Consider the following 19,889-nt stretch of genomic DNA (forward strand, 5'->3'; position numbering starts at 1 on the left):
TGCGTCTGATGTGTTTAATTCAACATGCCATACACCCCTTGCAAAATGACAAATTCTGTTTTTCGCAAACACTTTTTCCAGAAACGACGTGTTTGATGCTTTCAAATCGAACGCGGATTATCGTAACAATACAACGCACGAACCAATACGCTGCATTTTTAACCAAAAAATGCATATAATATCTTTGAGCTGCTGTTGATTTCTTATTCATGTGACAGTCAGAAAGGTGTTTCAGTCACATGTAAAATATAAGATCCAATCTTTTTTTGTGTGTTGTTCATATCACTGTATTTGACACCTTCCGCGTCTGTGGCTCATTTCATTCAGTTCAGGTGCAGAAGAGGCCCAAAGCTGCGGTTCGCTAGGCTGAAAACAACCGTACACAGATTCATGTGCAGCGTGTGGAAAAACAAGGTCAGAAATGTAGAAAGTTCAGTCAGGGGTCTGCTGATACTCCTCAAACAATGGCTGGAGCATTTTTTTTTCTGTTTGTGTTTCCTGGTTCTAAGAAAGCTGTTGACTAAGAACGCATTAAATTGGGTACACGGGCTCAATTCATACGCAAAAAGTTTGAAAGGACTTTTTAAGAATCTGTGAATCATGAGGAAGTCTGGAGTGGCAGAGGAGTATGTTAGACTGGTGCAGGACATGTATGCTCGCTGTAAGACAGTGGTCAGGTGTAATGTAAGTAACAGAGGGTTTCAAGGTGGTAACGGAGGGTTTCAAGGTGGGTGTGGGACTTCAGAAACCAGCTCTGAGCTCCTTCTTGTTTGCAGTGGTGATGGACAGGCTGACAGATGAGGTTAGACAGGAATCCCCATGGACCATGATGTTTGCAAATGACATTGTGATCTGTAGTCAGAGCAGGGAACAGGTTGAGGAACATCTAGAGAGGAGGAGGTGTGCGCTGGAAAGAAGAGGAATGAAAGTTTGTTGCAGCAAACAATGTATATGTGTGTGAATGGGAGGAATTGGAGGTCTAGAGGAAGACCAAAGTGGAGATTTATGGATATAGTGAGAGAGGATATGAAGTTAGTTGGTGTGAGAAAGGAGGATAAATAGACAGAAGAGATTGATTCACTATGGAGACCCCTGAAGGAAAAAGCCGAAAGGAGAAGAAGAACTGTGGTATAGAAGATTATAAAATACACCAATAAATGTAATTATTTACGTGTGTATGTGTGTTTGAGGTGACATGTTTGTATTAACAGTAGATGCTGGCTGGGGTTTAGCTCCAGGCCACTAGGTGGCGGTAATGCGCCTCAAAGTTACATCGCCGTGACAAAATACAGAGAAGAAGTTACACGGATCCGGAAAAGTTACACTGAGTGGAGTGATACTGTCAAGACATGAAATATTTGCTCTGTGCCGAAAAGAAAAAATCTCTCCTCGAGGTATTTGGTTTAAAAACGCGACACGTCTGCTTCCCGTCAACCGGACGTCGCTGCTAGCTAGCAGCGCTAGCGAACCGCGGAAAGCCGTTGGCAGCTTTCAGCTAACCTGTTAGCCTGCTAGCTTGCTAGCTAGCGGTTGACAAATTAGGGAACAACAAGTCAACATGGATTCATGGGTTCGGTTCAACTCTCAGAGCCAAGCCAAGGAGAAAATCATCCGGTAAATTCATCCTTTTTACTAACGATTGCAGAGATAAATCAGTCGGTTTTACACAGATTTGCAACACAGAACACGTCGCAGATCAGACCGTTGTTCTGTTTACATTATATTACATTACGGTCATTTGGAAGACGCCTTTATCCAAGGCGACTCACAAGAAGTGTTTACCCGTTAATCCCTGCAAGATTTGGCTTTGCAGAATGGAAACTGACGCACTCCCCAGTCTTAGGAGTTTAAATTCGGATAAACTTTAACTCTCCGTGTGCTAACTTGTCCATGTGTTTTCCTGAACTTTGAACCTGTCATCGCAGACATGGACAGCTGAATATAGCTCAGTCTAGTTGCCAGTTCCAGCCCCTAAAAGGATCCTCAAAAGATAGTACATGGATTTTTTTTGTCGTTAAACTGGTTTAATACAAGTTTAAGTTTCCTCCTCAAGTAAAAACCTAAATTGTTGAAAATGTTGTAAATGTTGAAATCATTTTCATTGTGACACACAGGATCCCGCTGAATGTAACAATGAGTTTTAGATGTTGTCTAAAGAAAATACTCTAAAACACCGCTTTCCTTTTTACTACTTGAAAGTTGCATTGAAAACAATCTGAGTGTGAGCAAATTCTCCCAACATGCTACAGATTTATGTCATGCACAGAAGGCATCTGCTGATATTTAAAAACAATTGTTGCGAGGCAAGGCACTTGTATATCTGTAGTCTGTAAGTGAACATGAACATCTGTCACCTTGTGTGTTTGTGTGTGTGTGTGTGTGTGTGTGTGTTTCCCGTCTCAGGGCGGCTCAGTATGCCTGCACTCTGCTGGGATACACTCTGCATAAAGGTGGGGCATCAGCTGAACTTCTCAAAACCATCAGTCAGCTTGAGGCGCACATGAGCCTGACCAGGAAGCGTAAGTGAACAAGCCAGTTTAAGTTGTTTGCCCACAAAAAGACATACTGATCTGACCTGTTTATGCAGTGCTGCGTCTGGGAAACTCGGTGGAGGCGCTGGAGGCGGCAAAGAGGGCCATCCACCTGTCTGACGGCGTATTGAGGCTCTGCATCACCATCAGCCACCTCAACAGGGCCATGTACTTCGCCTGTGACAACGTCCTCTGGGCCGGGAAGACGGGGGTCATCTCCGAACTGGACCAACACAAGTGGAGTCAAAAGTCTTTCAGGTTCGGGAGCTTTTCTCTTTTATACTCGAACATTCAATCGCACTTTGATCATTGTGAACTATCTTTCTGTACATTTGACACATCTTACAGCGCAGCTTGGCTTCAGCCTGACTCTCTCTGAACCATGATTTTCCAGATCAGCTCGGTCTTGGTCATTCCTTCTCAAACAGTGGTGATATTGCATATTCTGCACGCTTTTTACGCTTATGCTGACAAACAAAATAGTACGTAGCGGTTGGCTTCACAGTGATGACGGTGGGAGACGGGGAAAGACCGATGTGTTTACTGGGTCTAAAATTTTGTCAGTGGACGACATGAAGCCAAATAAATGAAGGCATCACTTAAAGACATTGCACCCCAATTACGCTAATAAGCCACTTGAGTTTTTTCAGTGAAAACGTGCCAAATATTGCCAACAGTCGTCGCGCTTTGCGAAAGCTGCTTCAGTAAACCAACGAGCACTGTTATGTTAATAAATGGTAATTAAGTTATTCTTTGTTGCAAGTTTATCTGTATTTCTTCTTTCTTTTCTTTAAATGTAAATAAGGATACAATGTTGTGCAGAGGTGTCCATGTAACAATTTTAGACACAAATGATGCTATTTATAGTTGCGGCAGAGTGTGTGTGTGGGGGGGGGTATGAAACGTTTTCTTCTTTCTCGGGGCTGTAACTGAAAATAATGGAGAAGCAGCGGTCTTGGCAGATTAAGACATCCTTGAATATCTAAGTAGGAAAAACCCTGCAGGTAATCAGGAAGTCTGTTAAACAGGCAGGAATCAGCTGTGAGCAAGAAGACCCGGGTTGAAAATAATACATACACACAAAATAATACACCTCTTGACGTTTGACCTTCAGATCCTGGCGTCATTATGTTTCTCACCTGCCTGTTCTTGTCCTAAACTGTTCCAACTGTGCAGGTATTACCTCTTTGCCCTGATCCTCAACCTGACCCGGGACGTGTACGAGCTGCACCTCCTCATGGAGACCGAAGCGCGTCAGAGAGCGGCCAAATCGCCACTGTCCCGTTACCCCGACGAGATGCTACTTACCAACGAACAGTCCTCCCCGTCTTCGGCCGCCGTCGTGGCGGCGTGGCTGCGCAGACGCCTCCGCCTGCTGGGGACGGTGCTGTACAGCAACCCGCCCCTGCTGCTGGACCTGCTGAAGAACGGCTGCGACATCTTCATCCCCCTCGACCGGCTGGGGCTCTACCCCACGGGGAAGGGCTTCGTGGGGGCCTGCGGCCTGGCCTCCTCTGTCCTGTCCATCTTCACCATGGTCCACCCCTGGCTCAAACTCAAGCCCTGAGCCCCCGAGGGCGACGCCTCTCAAGGTCAATTGTAGGTCATACAAGGGGCACATGCGTGGACAGTGTGAGGGGTTCGTTTAACTCTGAACGTCTTGCATCTGTTAACTAAACTGCATGTTTGAACTAAATGCTTTGAATCGGCAGAGGGTCTAATGGGTCCCGGATGGAAGCGTCGCTGCAGGGAACCATCCGGCTCAGAACCACAAGCCACCTGAGACTCGTGTTTGGTACAGGATCCTCCAAAGGATAATAAAGAGCTGCCGCGGGAAAGGCGAGAGAGACAAAAGATGTTCCTCAAACCCAGAGGGTCCGTTAGAGCTCTCTTTTCGCGTTCTTCCTAAGCTGCAGCTGAAAACTAGACACCTGGCCAGTGTAAGAGTTCAACGTAGAGATTTTCCAAATGCAGGTCGCTGCACGAATGTCCAGAGAAGAGATATTTGTTTTAGTGGAGGGTGTGAGGAGAGAATCCGGGCGACTGATGGTGAAGGGAAGGATTTCATGTTGTGTTCACTAACAATCAGCGTGACTCGGTTAAAAATTTATCACTGGCTTTTAAAAGACACCCTCTTCTTCCGTTTGATGTAAACTATTTCACTTGTCCGGCTGGTTGTTAAATGAAATGACGCACCGTCGATCAATTTCTTATTCAAAAAATGAAAACTTTGATTCCAGTGTTGAATTTTAACACCAGAATGCAAGAGGGTGCAGTAGATTTCCAAGAAGTAATTAATGATTTCAATGACGGTTCCTTTTACCTGATACATTTCTGAGACAATCATGCTTCTGAAAGGCTAATTTAAGTCGTTCATGGGGGAAGAAAATGAAGTAAACTTATAATCTCAGTCAGTGAGGACCGACTGACCCGCACCATCTCTGAAGTTCACACTGGTTTCTGTGCTTTTGAGGGAAATGGGAGGTGAAAACCTTAATGATCAGAATGTAGATGTCCTAGCTGTTTTCTTTTTTAAAAAGAAAAAACGATTATTAAATAAAATGAATAAGACGTTTTAGCTGAGTTCATTAGAGTGACAACACTGCTAACTAGTGGTCACATTGGATTCCTAACACTACAAAATAACTGGAAGACTCCCATAAAAACGACTTAAAATTATAGGCATCAACCAGAAACATTTAATTATTGAATGGTTTTCTTGGAAAAAAAGCACAAATAATTTGCGCAGTTTCAATTTAAAAATAAAAGTTCAATTAATTAAAAAAAAAAACACCTGCATGTTTTTTTAAAAGAAAGATAGTAGAACATGTTTTGATGCTTTTCATCTGTGATAATTTGCTCCAGTCATGAGGAAAACTCAAGTTATGGAAATTGGGTTGTTCTGATGAAGGGTATCAGGAGCAGGCAGAACGTCACCTGGACCTATTTAACACAAGATTTCTATCGTTTAATGAATCCCGAATCCTTATTTGTGCAGACGGCTTCACTGCACTGACATAAACACTGAAAAATTAACAATAAAAAAAAGGTTTAATATACGGTGTCAAAGTAAAAACATTTAAAAAAAAAAAAAAAAAGACGAGGGCCCCTGTCTGACGTTCAGCCGTCGTCATGGGAACATTTACGCTGCTGGTGTTTCTGTCCGGGTGACATCCAAAGCACACGGCTGCTCAGCAGGCAGGACGTCCTCAATAAGATTATCGTCGACTGTGGAAACATCACAATGACCGTCTACAACGGCGTTCCAGGTCGGCGGTCGGTCGGCGGCGAGCCGACGCTTCTCACCTGAACTCCCGGTCACTCCTGGGTCTCCATGCTCTCGTCCTCTCCGTCTCCTCCCTCGTCCAAGGCCTCGTCCTCCTCCTCTTTCCTCTCCGGGGGTTTCTCGTACGCCTTCTCCGAAGGAGTGACAATCACGCCGTCCCATGTGGACATTTCCGTGGCCAGATCTGACACGGGAGGCCGAGGGTTTGATAAAAGACGGCGCGGATGACGTGCACGATATCGGACAATCAGACTCACAGCTTGCGTCTCCTTCCAGGCCGAGGATCTTCCTGTAGCCTCCGTGCGAAAGAACCCTCACCAGAGTCTGGGCTGTAAAACACACCATATCCTGCAGGCGTGAACGCACACACACACACACACACACGCGCGCGCTTCATTAATCAACACTCCCAAGAGCAGATTTTTCTCCAGACAGAAACGGCTCGTCTCCAGGAACGCCCTGCAGCGGCGTACCTGCTGCTCCAGGGTCATGACCGTGTGGACCCGGAAGTTTCCGCTCTCGCAGGGGTCCGTGATGCCCACTGAGCCGGGCAGGAAGAGGCCGGCGGCCAACATCTGCAGGCAGCGCCTTCACGCCGCGGTGGACATGGGATAGAAACGGGAAACTTGAAACAAAAGGATTCTTACGGAAGCACTTAAAAAACTACCAGGACGGGCTCGACATCATCTTTTAAAATGTGCCTGGACCTGCAGCCGTGAAGAACTCACCTGTAGGCCACGTTGAGGGACAGAGGCTGCCTGGATGGGTTGTTCATCACTGCAGAGTGACCCTGCAACACAACACACACACACACTATGATAAAAAGTACACACTACATCCATTTAACGTCTGGTAGAGAAGTATGTGTTATCTTACAAGCAAGTCCAGGATCCACGGAGTGAGAGGCTCAAAACCGGGGAAGCGCAGCCTCAAGTCCTTCAGCAGGCGGATCAGAACTTTGACTCTGGGGAAAACGAAAAAAAAAAGACAAATAAATCCCGGGGATGGATATTGGTGAGGGTGAATGCCAAGGAAAGCCACGGTACGTCAGGATCGAGTTGAAAGACGACAGAAGAAAGAAGAAGAAAGGCGAGGTAGGAAAAATCCCTCACGTGGATTGAGAAGCGTTCTCCTCGAACCAGCGGGCGTGGCGGATGGCGGCCAGAGCGCTCTGCAGAACCTTTATGTCCACTGAAAACGCACACCGTGACAGCGGTCACAAAGAGTGAGCTGTGTGTGTGTGTGTGTGTGTGTGTGTGTACGCGTGTATCTCTTACGGTGCAGCTCCGGGTCCAGCTTGCGCAGGTTCGGGGGGACGGTGGTGATGAGGATCTTGACGGTGGCGTCAGCCGAGCTGATCTCGAAGCCCGTCTCGTTGGTCAACATGGACAGGACTGACATGGAAAACACACACTGTTAAACGCGCAAACACACACGCACACACACACACAATTTCACACAAAAATTTCCCTCCGGTTTGCTGAAATGGAGGCAAACTCACAAAGATTTGGTGCATCATCTCAGTGTCATTTACTCTTTATGGTTGGTTGTAGGTACAGCCAAGTGTTTCCCCAGCGGCGTGTGTATGTGTGTGTGTGTGTGTGTGTGTGTGTTGGTGTCAACGGGCCAGCGCATTACCTTCAGTGGGATCCTGTGTGCGAAGAGTCTCCACCACTTTGTTGCCGAGAGCAGCGACAGCCTCCACTGAGAAACCAAGGGCAGGGGAAGGTTCAACGGTTAAAAACAAGAGTCATGAAAATTAAACGCAATCCATGTGAACATATGCGGCAGATGTGTGTGTGTGTGTGTGTGTGTGTGTGTGATACAATCACTTCCAGCCCTGAATGCCATCAGTAGACCGTCACTTAACACTCACATGTGGGAAGGATCTTCAGGATGACCACCAGGTCGGCCACGTTGTGTCCCGTCGTCATGGTGCCCTTCTTGTAGGAGCCTACTTGACGAACCTCCTCGATTTGCTGGGAAGACACACACACACACACACACACACACACACACAGGTATCATTAGTGAACTTGCATTCCTAACAGAACCAGATATTGACTGATTATCAACCATCAAATATTTCTAAACAGCTGAAGAATATTTTTGGGGGGAAATTTAAATGTCAGAGGAAAAAGCTGCAGAGATATGGTCCAAATAAAAAACAATTATATTTATGTTGGTGGATTTTTTTTTCCATGTTTTTGATGTTTTGTTTCAATTCTTTATTCAATTGATTTTATTCTTTAAATATTGCAGATTCAGTAATTCTTTTGTTAAGGATACTTTGGATTTTATTATTCAGGTTTATCATCATCTCAAACAAAACACTAAAAGGGAAACAAAACAGAAGAATCAAAGATACAAGAGAACTACATTTGTTTTTAAATTATTTCAAAAGTAATCGTTCCATCATTTAATCTTATGGAAAATTCCGTATTTCCCATTTTCACAATCTTTGCAGCCAAGTGACACTTTCTTAAAATGTCTGCGTTTTTTTCATTTTATTTTAACACATTCACTGTTATTTTGAGTCGACACCACTGGCTCGATCGACCCACTGCTCCAATATGTCGAAAACTCACCACTTCAAAGTTGCCGGGGGCGACGATAAGGTTGTCGATTACATTATTGATCTTGGTGACGAGCGACAGGATGGACGACTGAGTACCGAAGAGGGAACATAAACAGAGGCTTAAAACACATGATGATGAGCCAAAGAAGAGGTGTTTGTGTGTGTGTGTGTGTGTGTGTGTGTTCGGACCTGCTCTGCCGGCGTGGGGCTCAAGTCCTGGTTCCTCTTCAGCAGACATTCACTGAACGCCGTCTCGTCCGGAGCAGGTTTCACCCTGGGGAACGCCATCTCACACTGAGGGAACGACAACAGCGTGAGGTCTCAGGAAGAAGCACTGCTGGAATAACGTAACTTGCTGATGCAAATTAAAAGAAAAAAAAAAGCTATCATGGTCTCAGACGTTCTAGTGCTGAAAAATCTCATATTTTGGGAAACAAATTGTGAAGGGAATATACAAAACACAATCTCACAGGGGGATTTGAAGTGTCAGATTCAGAAAAAGTCAACTTACTCACCACATAAAAGTCAAAAGGAATGTGTGGAACAAAGGGACGGTATCTAAAACAAAATGGACAAGAAAAAAATGATGTTGTTTATTTGGAGAGGAATAAGATGAGGTCTGGTTTCTGAGATTTGATCCCCTCAGTAGTATTTCGTCAGGAAATGAATCAAATGAATTGATCTGATTACTATTCAGTATAATGTCATTGATATGAAGCAACAGAAACTCCCAGAAAACAAATTGAGGGAATATCTTTAGTGTATCTGTAATGAGATAAAAATGAGCTTGCACAAAGAATACACTTTGACTTTTTTTAAATATCTCGCAAAATGAATAAGAAGTAATAATAATGCTTTTAAAATGGTGCAGATACAAAAGTTAAGTTTGTTGTTGATAATTACCACCTTAGTCCATGTATTCTCAATCTATTCGATAAAACATTTTATATTAATTTCTGGAAACGTTCTCACCAATCCTCTCTTAAGTCAGCTTGTGATTTTGGTTTGTTCATCTGAAAAAATGTACACTGCCCTGCGTATTCATGCATGAATATAGTTCAAATGGAATCTAGAGCTGCTAAATTTAGTATATAAGCATGAAACACTTTTAAATATCAACTTAAGTAGTGAATACATGATATTCGTGGATATTTGATAAGTGGGTCATAACCCAAAGGTCCTGATGGTGCGTTCAGGGTGGGGTTGATGCAGCAGGTGGAGGTGGATCAACTCACCCCTGCACTAATCCTCCGCGGGACCCGAAGCGGCCTCCACGACCCCTGCCGCGGTCCCCTCTGGATGGATGCACACACACGGGAAACATGTCAGACATCCCAAATACAACCGCCGTTCAGAAACAATAATGTTATCATTCCACACCTTAGCAGAGTTCGGATTTCCGACGCCCTCGAACGCATCAACACTCATCCATTCATCCTGCTAACCTTGCAGCTAACTGCTTAGCGTGGAAACTCCAGCAAACACAAACCCGGCAGTTTGTTCTTAAACAATACTATGACTTGTTGGAAAGTGTAATATTCGTCATGATTAAGTTAGGGGGTTTCAAAAAACAGATTTTGAACAAAACACGAATTAGCCATCAACCTCAATGGAAAATTACACAATGGCCACAGCTAGCTTCAACCATCCATCTGTTTGTGAGGCACTTCGAGCTGAACTGGCAACGACCACCACATTTGGCTTGAATGCTAATACTTACATAAATATTTGAATGTGACTGACAAACTACAATACAAATATTTACCTCATTGCGTACGACGTTTTGATGATTTGTTCTCGAAAATAAAGGAGAACTGTGTCCACTGTCTCACTAGACCAGCTCTGACTTCTTCTTCTTGGTCTTTTACTGATTTTTGATAAGCGACGTAGAGACTCACTATCGCCCCCTAGCGTACGGGAGTGGAACTACTTATTTTGATGGATCACAAAGAAACACCATTAAAAAGGTCTAGAACTCTTTCAGAAAATTCTTGCAAAAATGTAAAAATATTCTCTTGCATGCTTTTACTTCACTTCATGCTGTTTTGCCAGCGGAATTGATTCGAAGCGATTTCACATGACTTAGAAAACAAAATTTAACCTGTTTGTGTGTGCGTTAGTAACATTATGAAATATAATATATCAGTCTGACAATGCAATAGAGAATTTTGAATGCTTCCTTTTTATGTAAATAACAGTAAAGGTGACTCAAGGTGTCTTAATACACGTACTCACGTATCACGTAATATCTAGGCAAATTAAATTAATCCCTAGTCTTGCCAAAGTAAACACGGCAGTACTACAAAAGGCAGAATCTCATTATGCATGAATCACAGATTTAGTAATATAAAAAAAAAGATATGGTTAATTTCTAGTCCAGCCTCTTTCCCCTCCCCATCTTTCATCCGCATGAATAAAACCCTCCACATTTTAAGATGATCCATTCAAGTCTTCAGGAACATCCCAGACGTTGGAGCTTCGCCGGAACGACCTTTTCCATCATGAGCCAACCGAGATGGATGTGTTTCATCGTCCTGGGCTTTTCAGGTGGGAAACATCCGTGTCTCAGTTGCAGGTGGAAATATTGAAATGGGGCAAAATTTTAACATCTGGATGATTCTACAGCTAAAAGCGTCCGTTCGGCATGCTTAGTGAACAATTCCATCCAAAACCTTGATGAAAAATCTGAGCACACAGTGGAATATGATTTACAATTTTTTATTTATTTTTTTTTCTCCACATTTTCTAAGAGGTAGCCCATTAAAGGCCTGATATTTTAAATCCTTCTTTGACTTCATCTTGGCACTCCTGTCCGCTCAGGAGCTCAGGATTCAGATCTTCAATATGAACTGATAGTGGAATTTCTTTGATAATTGAAATTCTTTAAGGCATTAAGACAGCGACTTTAAATAACCTTGACGCTCTAAATATTTATTGTTTCCCCCTCAGCCTGCAGCCTTGCATGTCATGTCAAATTTGTTCGACGCAGATGCGAGCGATTTAAAATGTTATGATTACATCGAAACGTGCAGGACTTCTCTCAGCGCGGGCTTCTCCCGGGCCTGCATACGTCTTCAGGAAGCAGCCTGGTCCTCCTGTTCGGTCCTACGTCCTCCCAATAAGAATCACCAACAAAGTCTTCAGCGAGGCGCTGTACGACCCTGCATCCAAGGAGTTTCAGACCTTGTCTGAGGACATCAAGCATCTGGTAAGTCAGAACATTTAAACCTTCCTTTTGAACGTGTAGTTTTCAACTTAGGTGAACCGAGGAAGCTTTGGGTTTCTGGAGTTTTTCTACATTGATGATTTTCGCATGATTGTTATACTTGTATCAGGTAGCAAAATGAAAATGAGCCATTCATTTTTTAAAAATAAAGCGATTCCTTCGCCCAGTGGTAAGTACATGCTTTCTCATTTGCAGCTGGAGGGGATTTACGGCTGCTCCGACCATTCAGTTTGTCCAACAGCCTCCATCTACGCAGGCGTCTCAGAAATAAGCTTCCGGTAAGGTGTTAATGTTGCTCCATAACATTAGCCGGTTTTATTCATTATGAGATCAAAATAATCAGAAGAATAAATCACATGTGTTAATTCCCCTTGTCATTCACTTGCAACATCTTTATTCTTTCTTTCACAGCCCGGGATCGGTGATCGCAAGGTCAACAATCCTCTTCTCTTCCTATGATATCGACACGTTTATCGTGAATATATACTTTCATGACAATTTGAAGCTTGTTGAAGACAATCCCCTTCAGATTGATGAGGATTTCACCACAAGTAGGACCTTGTGTTTTACATAGCCGTTTGGATATTTTCATGTGATGTTTTTTATTTTTGACCTTTTGGTCTCCGCTGTACTTCCGCAGCCAGGACTGATCAGAGTATATTATTGATTCTTTTTTCCAGGTTCCAATGTGATAGTGTCTGAGCCTCCCAAGGTTACAACTACTATTGCTACCACGACAGCAATTCCACCCACCCCAAAACTCACAAACCCCACATCCACAACACCTAAGATGGGTCCAACTGCCGTGACGACAACCCGAAAAACACCTAAAGCAACTGCTGTACCTCCAACATCCACACCGACTACAACCATGACAACGACACCACCACCAACATCTACAAAAACAATTGCAAAAACACCCGAAAAGACTGCTACCCCTGCAGCATCTACACCTACTACAACCATGACAACGACACCACCAACATCTACAACGATTGCAAAAACTCCTGAAACAACTCTAATGACTACACCTCAAACAACTACACCCCCTCCAACATCTACAGCGCCGACAACTACAGCGCCGACTACTCCCGAGGTAAATACAGCATCTCCAATACTGACGAAAACTGTTGCCAAAACCCCTGAAACGACTGTTACCCCTGCAACATCTACACCGACTACAACCATGACAACGACACCACCAACATCTACAACAATTGCAAAAACACCTGAAACAACTGCTCCACCTGCAACATCTACGCCATCTTCAACATTTACGACAACAATTGCAAAAACACCTGAAACGACTGTTACCCCTGCAACATCTACACTGACTACAACCATGACAACGACACCACCAACATCTACAACAATTGCAAAAACACCCGAAACGATTGCTACACCTACAACATCTACCATCTGGACAACTCTAATAACTACACCTCAAACAACTACAGCCCCTCCAACATCTATAACAATTGAAAAAACACCTGAAGCGACTGCTGCCCCTGGAACATTTACACCGTCTTCAACGTCTACGACAAAAATTGGGAAAACACATGAACCAATTGCTACACCTACAACATCTACACCGACTACAACCATGACAACGACACGACCACCAGCATCTACACCGCCGACAACTCCCACAGTAAATACAGCATTTCTAATATCGATGAAAACAAGTGCAAAAACACCTCGAAGGACTGCTACACCTACAACGACAACAACCACCACACCTAAAACAGCCCTAACAACTACACCAATCACAGATTCACCACATACAGCGATCAAAGTTGGCAGAACTACAAGTACCCCCAAAACAACTGCGAAATTTACTACAACAACAAAAATGTCGCAAAAAATCCCAACGACAGCGCCTGCAACCAAGGGTGGTGCATCCACTACAACGTCTACAACCACGAAAATGACATCAGCTGCAAAGCCAGCGACTTCTTCCGCAAGAAAAACGACGAAACGTAGAAACACAACCGCACAAAGACCATCTCCGACCAACAACGCCAACGGTACGCATCAACACGACGCACAAACGACCCGCACAGCGCCTGTGAGCCGAAGCTCCGGCGGCGGCGCAGTTCCCGGTTGGGGCATCGCCCTCCTGGTTTTGGCCGCCGCCATCTTGCTTCTGCTCATCATCATCTTCATCATGTTGGTGAGTTGACCAGCATCCTTTCATCGAGTGTCTTTACATTTAAAAAAAAAAAAAAAAAATAGCAGAGGAAATCGAACAATGGAACATCAGTTTAAATCTGATTTTTCTTAATTTTTTTTTTAAATGAGTCAAAAATTTCAAAATGTAAATGAGACAAAAAAGTGAAATCAACACTGAAATAACTTCGGGTACTTGGTAAAGGCTTGGGAAGTCTTTTCTTCAGTGATTTACTAATTATAAGTCCGTTTGCACTAAGATAACAATGGATGACGGAGTATAAACATACAAATAGCTTAAACATGGACTTGATTTTTCCCCTTTGGGCCATTTCACGTCTCATCCCGAAGGTTTCTTTGGTTCTCCCTATTTTCGGATGTTCAACCAATCTAATGAACTCAGTATCGAAAACTCAACAAGATTACCGAAAGCTTCCAAGAGTTATCAAACATGAGAAAACACGTAGCGTGGCGATTATCTGAACAGGTTTCCAAATCTAGAATTAATGGCCTGGATAATGTGATGGATTTGTTAAAGGTCTTATCGCGTGATGACAAATGTACATATCATTTCCAACTTTTTGTTACCGCCTCAGAGACGGCACAGTTTTTCTCATGGTTCCTTCAACAGTTTTTGAAAAACGGCAAGGGCAAAAATTAAATTAAATTAAATTAAATTAAATTAAATTAAATTAAATTAAATTAAATTAAATTAAAATAAAATAAAATAAGATTAAATAAAATCCAGAGGGTCACCAAAAATGAATAAAAATGTTAAAAAAATCACCAAAATTATCATCCATTTTTAACGTGGCCCCATTTGAATCAGAGTGTTTCCTCTGACCTTCCAGCTGATCCGATGGTGCTGCAAGAGGAGCAATCCTGCCGGCGGCTCAGACGATCAATATTCTAGGGAGAAGATAAGTCCGCTCCCGGAGGCGATGCAGAAACAACCATCAGCTCCCATCATCATAGTAAGCACCTGAACGCAGCGCTCATTCTGTCTTTATCACCGGGGAAAATCTGTTCATTTATCTTTTTTTTTTTTGTCATGACTTTCCTGCTATTTTGTTCTCATTTCTGTCACCTTCGTCCAAAGGAGGAGCCGCCCAGCAACAAGACCGGCTTCTATGCTGTGAATCCTTGAGTCTCTCAAAAAAAAAGAGCCATTCAGGTATTGTGGATGTAATGTTGAAAAAATAAATATTGACTGATCAATTAGGTCAACAAAAAAAAACACACTATTGTTTTAAAGTTGACTGACATGTTTTCAATAAACTGAATGAATTTATGGTGTCTTTAAAAGCTTTTAGAGAATAAAGTGATCACATCTCACCGACCGTAGAACACATTTGAATTAAAACTCCACTGTACTTTGGAAGAGACAGCCTAATGTCATATGATGCGGAATTATGCGTCTTATTTGGGCCTTTTGTTCGAAAGTTACACCGTTAAAATTCGTATAGAACACATGCATGCTTATATTTATTTTGAAACTTTTGCTAAAATTTCTCAGATGAATAAAGTGTATTCTTTTATGATTAAGTTATTCAATAAATATTCTGCAATGTGCTTCTCCCGGCAGGCGGAGAGAAGACATCCATTGACATGAATCCAAACAGGAGTGGAGATTATTTATCATGATATTTTTACTCGTCCATGTTTTGCTGCGGTAAAGAGAAATCAAGGTTAATTTAAATAAATGTAAATAAATGTAAATGCGAGCTGGTGACAGGAGGCTGGCGTGGTGTGATTCCTGAATCCTCCTCAAGATGTTTGATACGTTCGCCCGACTTGTTCCTGTAATAAACAATGTTTTAAATATTTGAAATATTTATTAAACATGTGAATGAGAAGAGTTTTGCCTGTTTGGTCTCAGTTAATGTGTAGAACAAGCCCAGCTGACTTGTTTTCAATGATTAAATGACAAAACAACAGGGAGGAAGGAATGGATCACAAGAAAAACCTTAAAAACAAAGTATAAAACCATGAATCCATCAGACGTCTTGGATCTAATTATTCCATATCACCAAAAACTTTCCTGATTATGACCAAGTTTGTCAGGAAAGGTGTTTAAATGTGCCATCTTGTTTTGAAACATCACCCAATGAGCACATCAAAATAGCATTTTAGCTTAGAAACCATCATAAAAAACAAAATATTATCCATCCTCACTATTTTAAAACTTCTTTTTTAAGTTAATTTCTTTACAAATTACTAAATGAGGGGTTGCCTAGGTTACCCACTGAGTTAACTAGAAACTTCATACTCGTTTGCTTCTTGGATGATCGCTAGGCTCAATTTCTGGTGTCTTTTTGAAACCAAAAGCAACCGCTGAGAGAGACGGTCCGGCGATATCATATTTTATTCCAATAAATTTCGGCACAGGCTTGTATGAATTTCCTGCTCAGTGACATGTGAACTAACTAATATTTTTTTAAGAAAATTCTGCTGATTTATAAGAAAATAAGAAATCCTTTCTTTCTGGGTTTCCCCCTTGCTTTTTTGTTGCTGCACTTATTCCTCCATCTTGTTGATTTCCCCCCATTTAAGATTTTTAATTGCCATTGTGCAGGTAATGTTGCAGTGAGAGCTCCCAGTGTACAGGATTATAAAGAGACAAGTTATATACTTGTATTGACGTGATATAAACAGGACGGCAGTGACATGCGGTGAGGTTCTGGTGAGGCACTGACTTCCATGAGGCAGGAGAACCACATGCCTCACTTAGTGGCTCTTGGCAGCCGTTTTATGATCGGTCAACACATACAGTTGTTGTCAAATTGGAAATGTAGTTCATTTAGTCTAAATGTTTAAACATTTTAATAGTGAAATACAGAGAGATGGCAATACAGTCTTAGTGCAGAGCATGCCAGCAGTCAGCCGTCATAGTACAATTTACTTTGAGGCTGAACAGTCCGCGGCCTCACCGTCTCTTCTCTGTATTTGAACACTAAATGTGAAAATCCGGTCATTTTGAATAAAACACAAACTAAAATTGGGGAAGTTAAATGAAAATTACCTTTATAGTGCAAATGACTGATAAATATAACCATTTAGTTCTTTTTTTCATTTGACGTTTTTTCTTTCCAAGATTGGCAAATGAGGCACGGCCTCTCCCTGCCTCCCCTGACTGCACGTCACTAATGACACCTAACATTTTCTGATTTCTATTCAATTCTAAGCTGCATTTATATTATGTTAATATTGTGAACAATTTCTTGTGCTAATTTCGTGATAGGTAGTTTATCTTTGCAGTTTACGCAAGGCATTTTTCTCATGGTAATTAAATTAACTTGCAAAAAGAAAGGTTCAAAGCGAAAACAAAAATAAACAATAAATACCAGGATTATTGTCGTGGTATGTATTGGAATGATGTTTGGTACGTTTATCAAGCATTCGGGAAAAATAAAACGTGGCACCTTCTCTAATCGTAAGTCATTCATCGGTATCGGACAGTAACGTACTAAATGAGTTTTCAAAGGAACCCGATGAACAAAAGCATACCAGCGGATACTTTTATTGTGAAATAGCACGCCTTGTATACAAACCATTGTTCCCTGCTCTTTCCACAACACAGCTGCTTATCAGAACGCAAAAAAAAAAAGAAAAAATTACGCACTAAAAAAACATCAGTGTGTTGAACAAACACGTGATGCAATTACTCAGAACTGTCGAGGGGGAGATAATGCTGAGCAGAAGGGCATCGGGGAAAAGGTGTGGAAGCAGCGGCGGGTGTAACCAAACACAGCGTTGCCCCATGGCTGGTTCACACCCACAGGTGGGTTACAGAGCCTCGACAGCCCATCAACCCCTCCAGACTCCTCCCCAGTGGCCTTTTTTGTTAAAAAAAAGTCCAGTTTGTCCGGCACAGAAACTCAAAACATGAACTAAAATCGCATTTTAAAGCCAATAAATCCGTTTTTGAATGGAATTTCTGTTCGCTTCTATTCCAGTCATTCATTTTTTACATTCACTTGAATTACGTTCTCATATTGTTATAGATGGAGATGGACCGATTTTGTGGAAGCACAGTCGCCCACGCATGATAACGCCATCTCACCGCTGGTCCACACAGCGAGGATGCCTGAGTGCGCCTGCTCTTCATCTACTTTACATCGGCTTCCAACGCCATCATCCCACGCACCGCGGTGCAGAAACTCCACACACTCGCGCTAAAACCCTCCCTCTGCAACTTGGTGCTGGAGGTGGAACGCAGAGGGAAACTTAGGAGATGATGGTGAACTTCGGGACAGGCAGTCAGCAACCCCCTCCTCTGCACATCTGTGGAAGTGGTCTACATTTACCTGGACGTTTGCATGGAGCCACCACACGTCCCTCCTAGTCAAGAAGGTTCACCAGCACCTCTGCTTCTTCAGGAGACTGAGAAGGGTTGGACTTGGAGGCTCAGAAGAAGTCTAACGCTTGCTGCTCTGTACACCGCTCGGCAGAACAACAGAATATCTATTATTTTTACCTCATGCAAATTTTGCACAAACCAAAGTTTGCACTTTCACCTGTGGGTACAAAGCGCCTTCATCAACCGTGCTTATTTGTTGCATTTTTATTTCATTTTTTTTTTTTTACTTTTTATTTATTATCCACCTACCGTGCATGTCTCACACCGGGCCTCTTGAACCTAATTTTGTTCCTTTCTCCCAAAGCAGAACGACAATAAAACCCCTTGAATCCTTGAAACCTATACTTTTGTTTTATAGATATACAGATTTTATGGAAAGCATTTACCAACTAAATAAGGGCTGTCGACAAAATCTCCACACAAATTTGATGTGTGGCTGTCCTGGAAAAGTACGCTGCTCCGTTGTCATGGAGACAGATGGGCTCTTTCGCTATTGGATGGGCGTATGGATGCGTGCTGATGAAGACGCAACCCCTGCAAGATAGTCACTTGAGTTGGAAGGTTCAAGACGTCTGAGGCTGACCTTTGACCTCTCACACAACAATAACACTAGATGGCGTAACGATGTTGACGCTGACGTCGAGATGGGTGTTTTTTTTTTTTTGTAAACTTGGGCGGGGCGGGTGGAGGACTCTCCCCGTTGAATCATACATTAGGTATCAAATCGAACTTTCATTAACTCGTGTTTCTATTAAACAATCATTTTTATTTGAGTTTAATGCCATTCTAATGAGGGCGACGCAGGGAGTGTCCACATTCCGCGAGGATATTTCTGATAAAGGTGAAAGGGAGGGAGTCTCCTCAGGCTGCTGACTGCGTAGCATGACGATGGCGCAAATCGTGCTGCCGTTACGCAACGTAATGCAAATACGACGTGATCAGGTGCGGCTGATCTCCCACCTGTGATGCTGCTCTGTTCCTCGGAAGGGTTGGAAAACCAGATACTTGGCCTCAGGTCACTGCGACCAGATTGCGAGCGCCGGAGGCTTGACTACGCCTGTCCGTTGATCTACTCTACAAGCAAGAAGTGATCAAAACATGCAGGGAGAAAAACTGAAAAATGCGATTAAATAAGAGTGGAAATTTGTGACAGAATAAAATAGTGACATTTCCAAAAAGATCATGTCAAAATCATGTTAAAATAAAGGATAGTTAGAATACTGCGCTGATGCCCCAGATCAGGTTAGGCACCAAGTTAGGCTATGCAGTGTGTGTGTGTGTGTGTGTGTGTACGTTTGTGTATGTCTTTGTAAAAAAAAACAAACAAAAAAAAAAAAACCTCACTAACCCAAGCTTACTGTCCTGCATATTTCCTGTGCATCTTGTATTTGCAAGTGTATTTGCAGTCCCTATGTCCTCTATTGTAAGTCGCTTTGAATAAAAGCGTCTACCAAATGCAATGTAATGTAATGTAATAAACCAATGGAAAGTGACCTTCAAGAAGCCAAAGAATCAAGCATAAAAAAGTTTTTTTTTTTTTTTCCAAGATTAGGAACCAAATTTTGACTGGAGAAAAAAAATTAGAATTTTAGAATTTTTTCAATTAAATATTTTCATTATTTCAATATTTTCTGCAGCCTTGGAGTTCATTGTCTATTGTCTATTACTGTTATGTTTTTACTTGAAACTCTGGCACAACAATTTCCTTCGGGATTAATAAAGTTGTTCTCATCTCATCT

At 42.4% G+C, this 19,889-nt stretch overlaps 2 protein-coding genes across 3 annotated transcripts; one reads left to right on the plus strand and one right to left on the minus strand.

The window, feature by feature from the left end:
- Positions 1–1,289: 1,289 nt before the first annotated feature.
- On the plus strand, positions 1,290–5,629 carry pex11b (peroxisomal biogenesis factor 11 beta). 2 transcript variants are annotated; one of them, XM_086171351.1, is made up of 5 exons: positions 1,290–1,614; positions 2,404–2,519; positions 2,588–2,789; positions 3,708–4,130; positions 4,244–5,629. In XM_086171351.1, exons 1-4 carry the CDS (start codon positions 1,559–1,561, stop codon positions 4,096–4,098), a joined length of 765 nt encoding a protein of 254 aa, XP_086027477.1. In that variant the 5' UTR covers positions 1,290–1,558; the 3' UTR covers positions 4,099–4,130; positions 4,244–5,629. The 2 variants fall into 2 exon arrangements, with proteins under 2 accessions (XP_086027477.1, XP_086027476.1); XM_086171350.1 differs by having other exon boundaries at positions 3,708–5,629.
- ilf2 (interleukin enhancer binding factor 2) lies at positions 2,003–10,253 on the minus strand. Its single transcript, XM_086171349.1, has 15 exons — positions 10,161–10,253; positions 9,631–9,690; positions 8,911–8,953; positions 8,585–8,689; positions 8,406–8,483; positions 7,694–7,796; positions 7,456–7,521; positions 7,095–7,211; positions 6,930–7,008; positions 6,694–6,781; positions 6,546–6,607; positions 6,291–6,405; positions 6,075–6,165; positions 5,838–6,001; positions 2,003–5,759 (listed from the first exon to the last, which is right to left on the minus strand). Exons 1-14 carry the CDS (start codon positions 10,163–10,165, stop codon positions 5,850–5,852), a joined length of 1,164 nt encoding a protein of 387 aa, XP_086027475.1. The 5' UTR covers positions 10,166–10,253; the 3' UTR covers positions 2,003–5,759; positions 5,838–5,849.
- Between the last annotated feature and the right edge of the window lie 9,636 nt (positions 10,254–19,889).

Source organism: Fistularia commersonii, chromosome 24, assembly GCF_037954325.1.
Source record: "Fistularia commersonii isolate RoL2024-O1a breed Wild chromosome 24, RoL_Fcom_v1.0, whole genome shotgun sequence".
Lineage (NCBI taxonomy): Eukaryota > Metazoa > Chordata > Actinopteri > Syngnathiformes > Fistulariidae > Fistularia > Fistularia commersonii.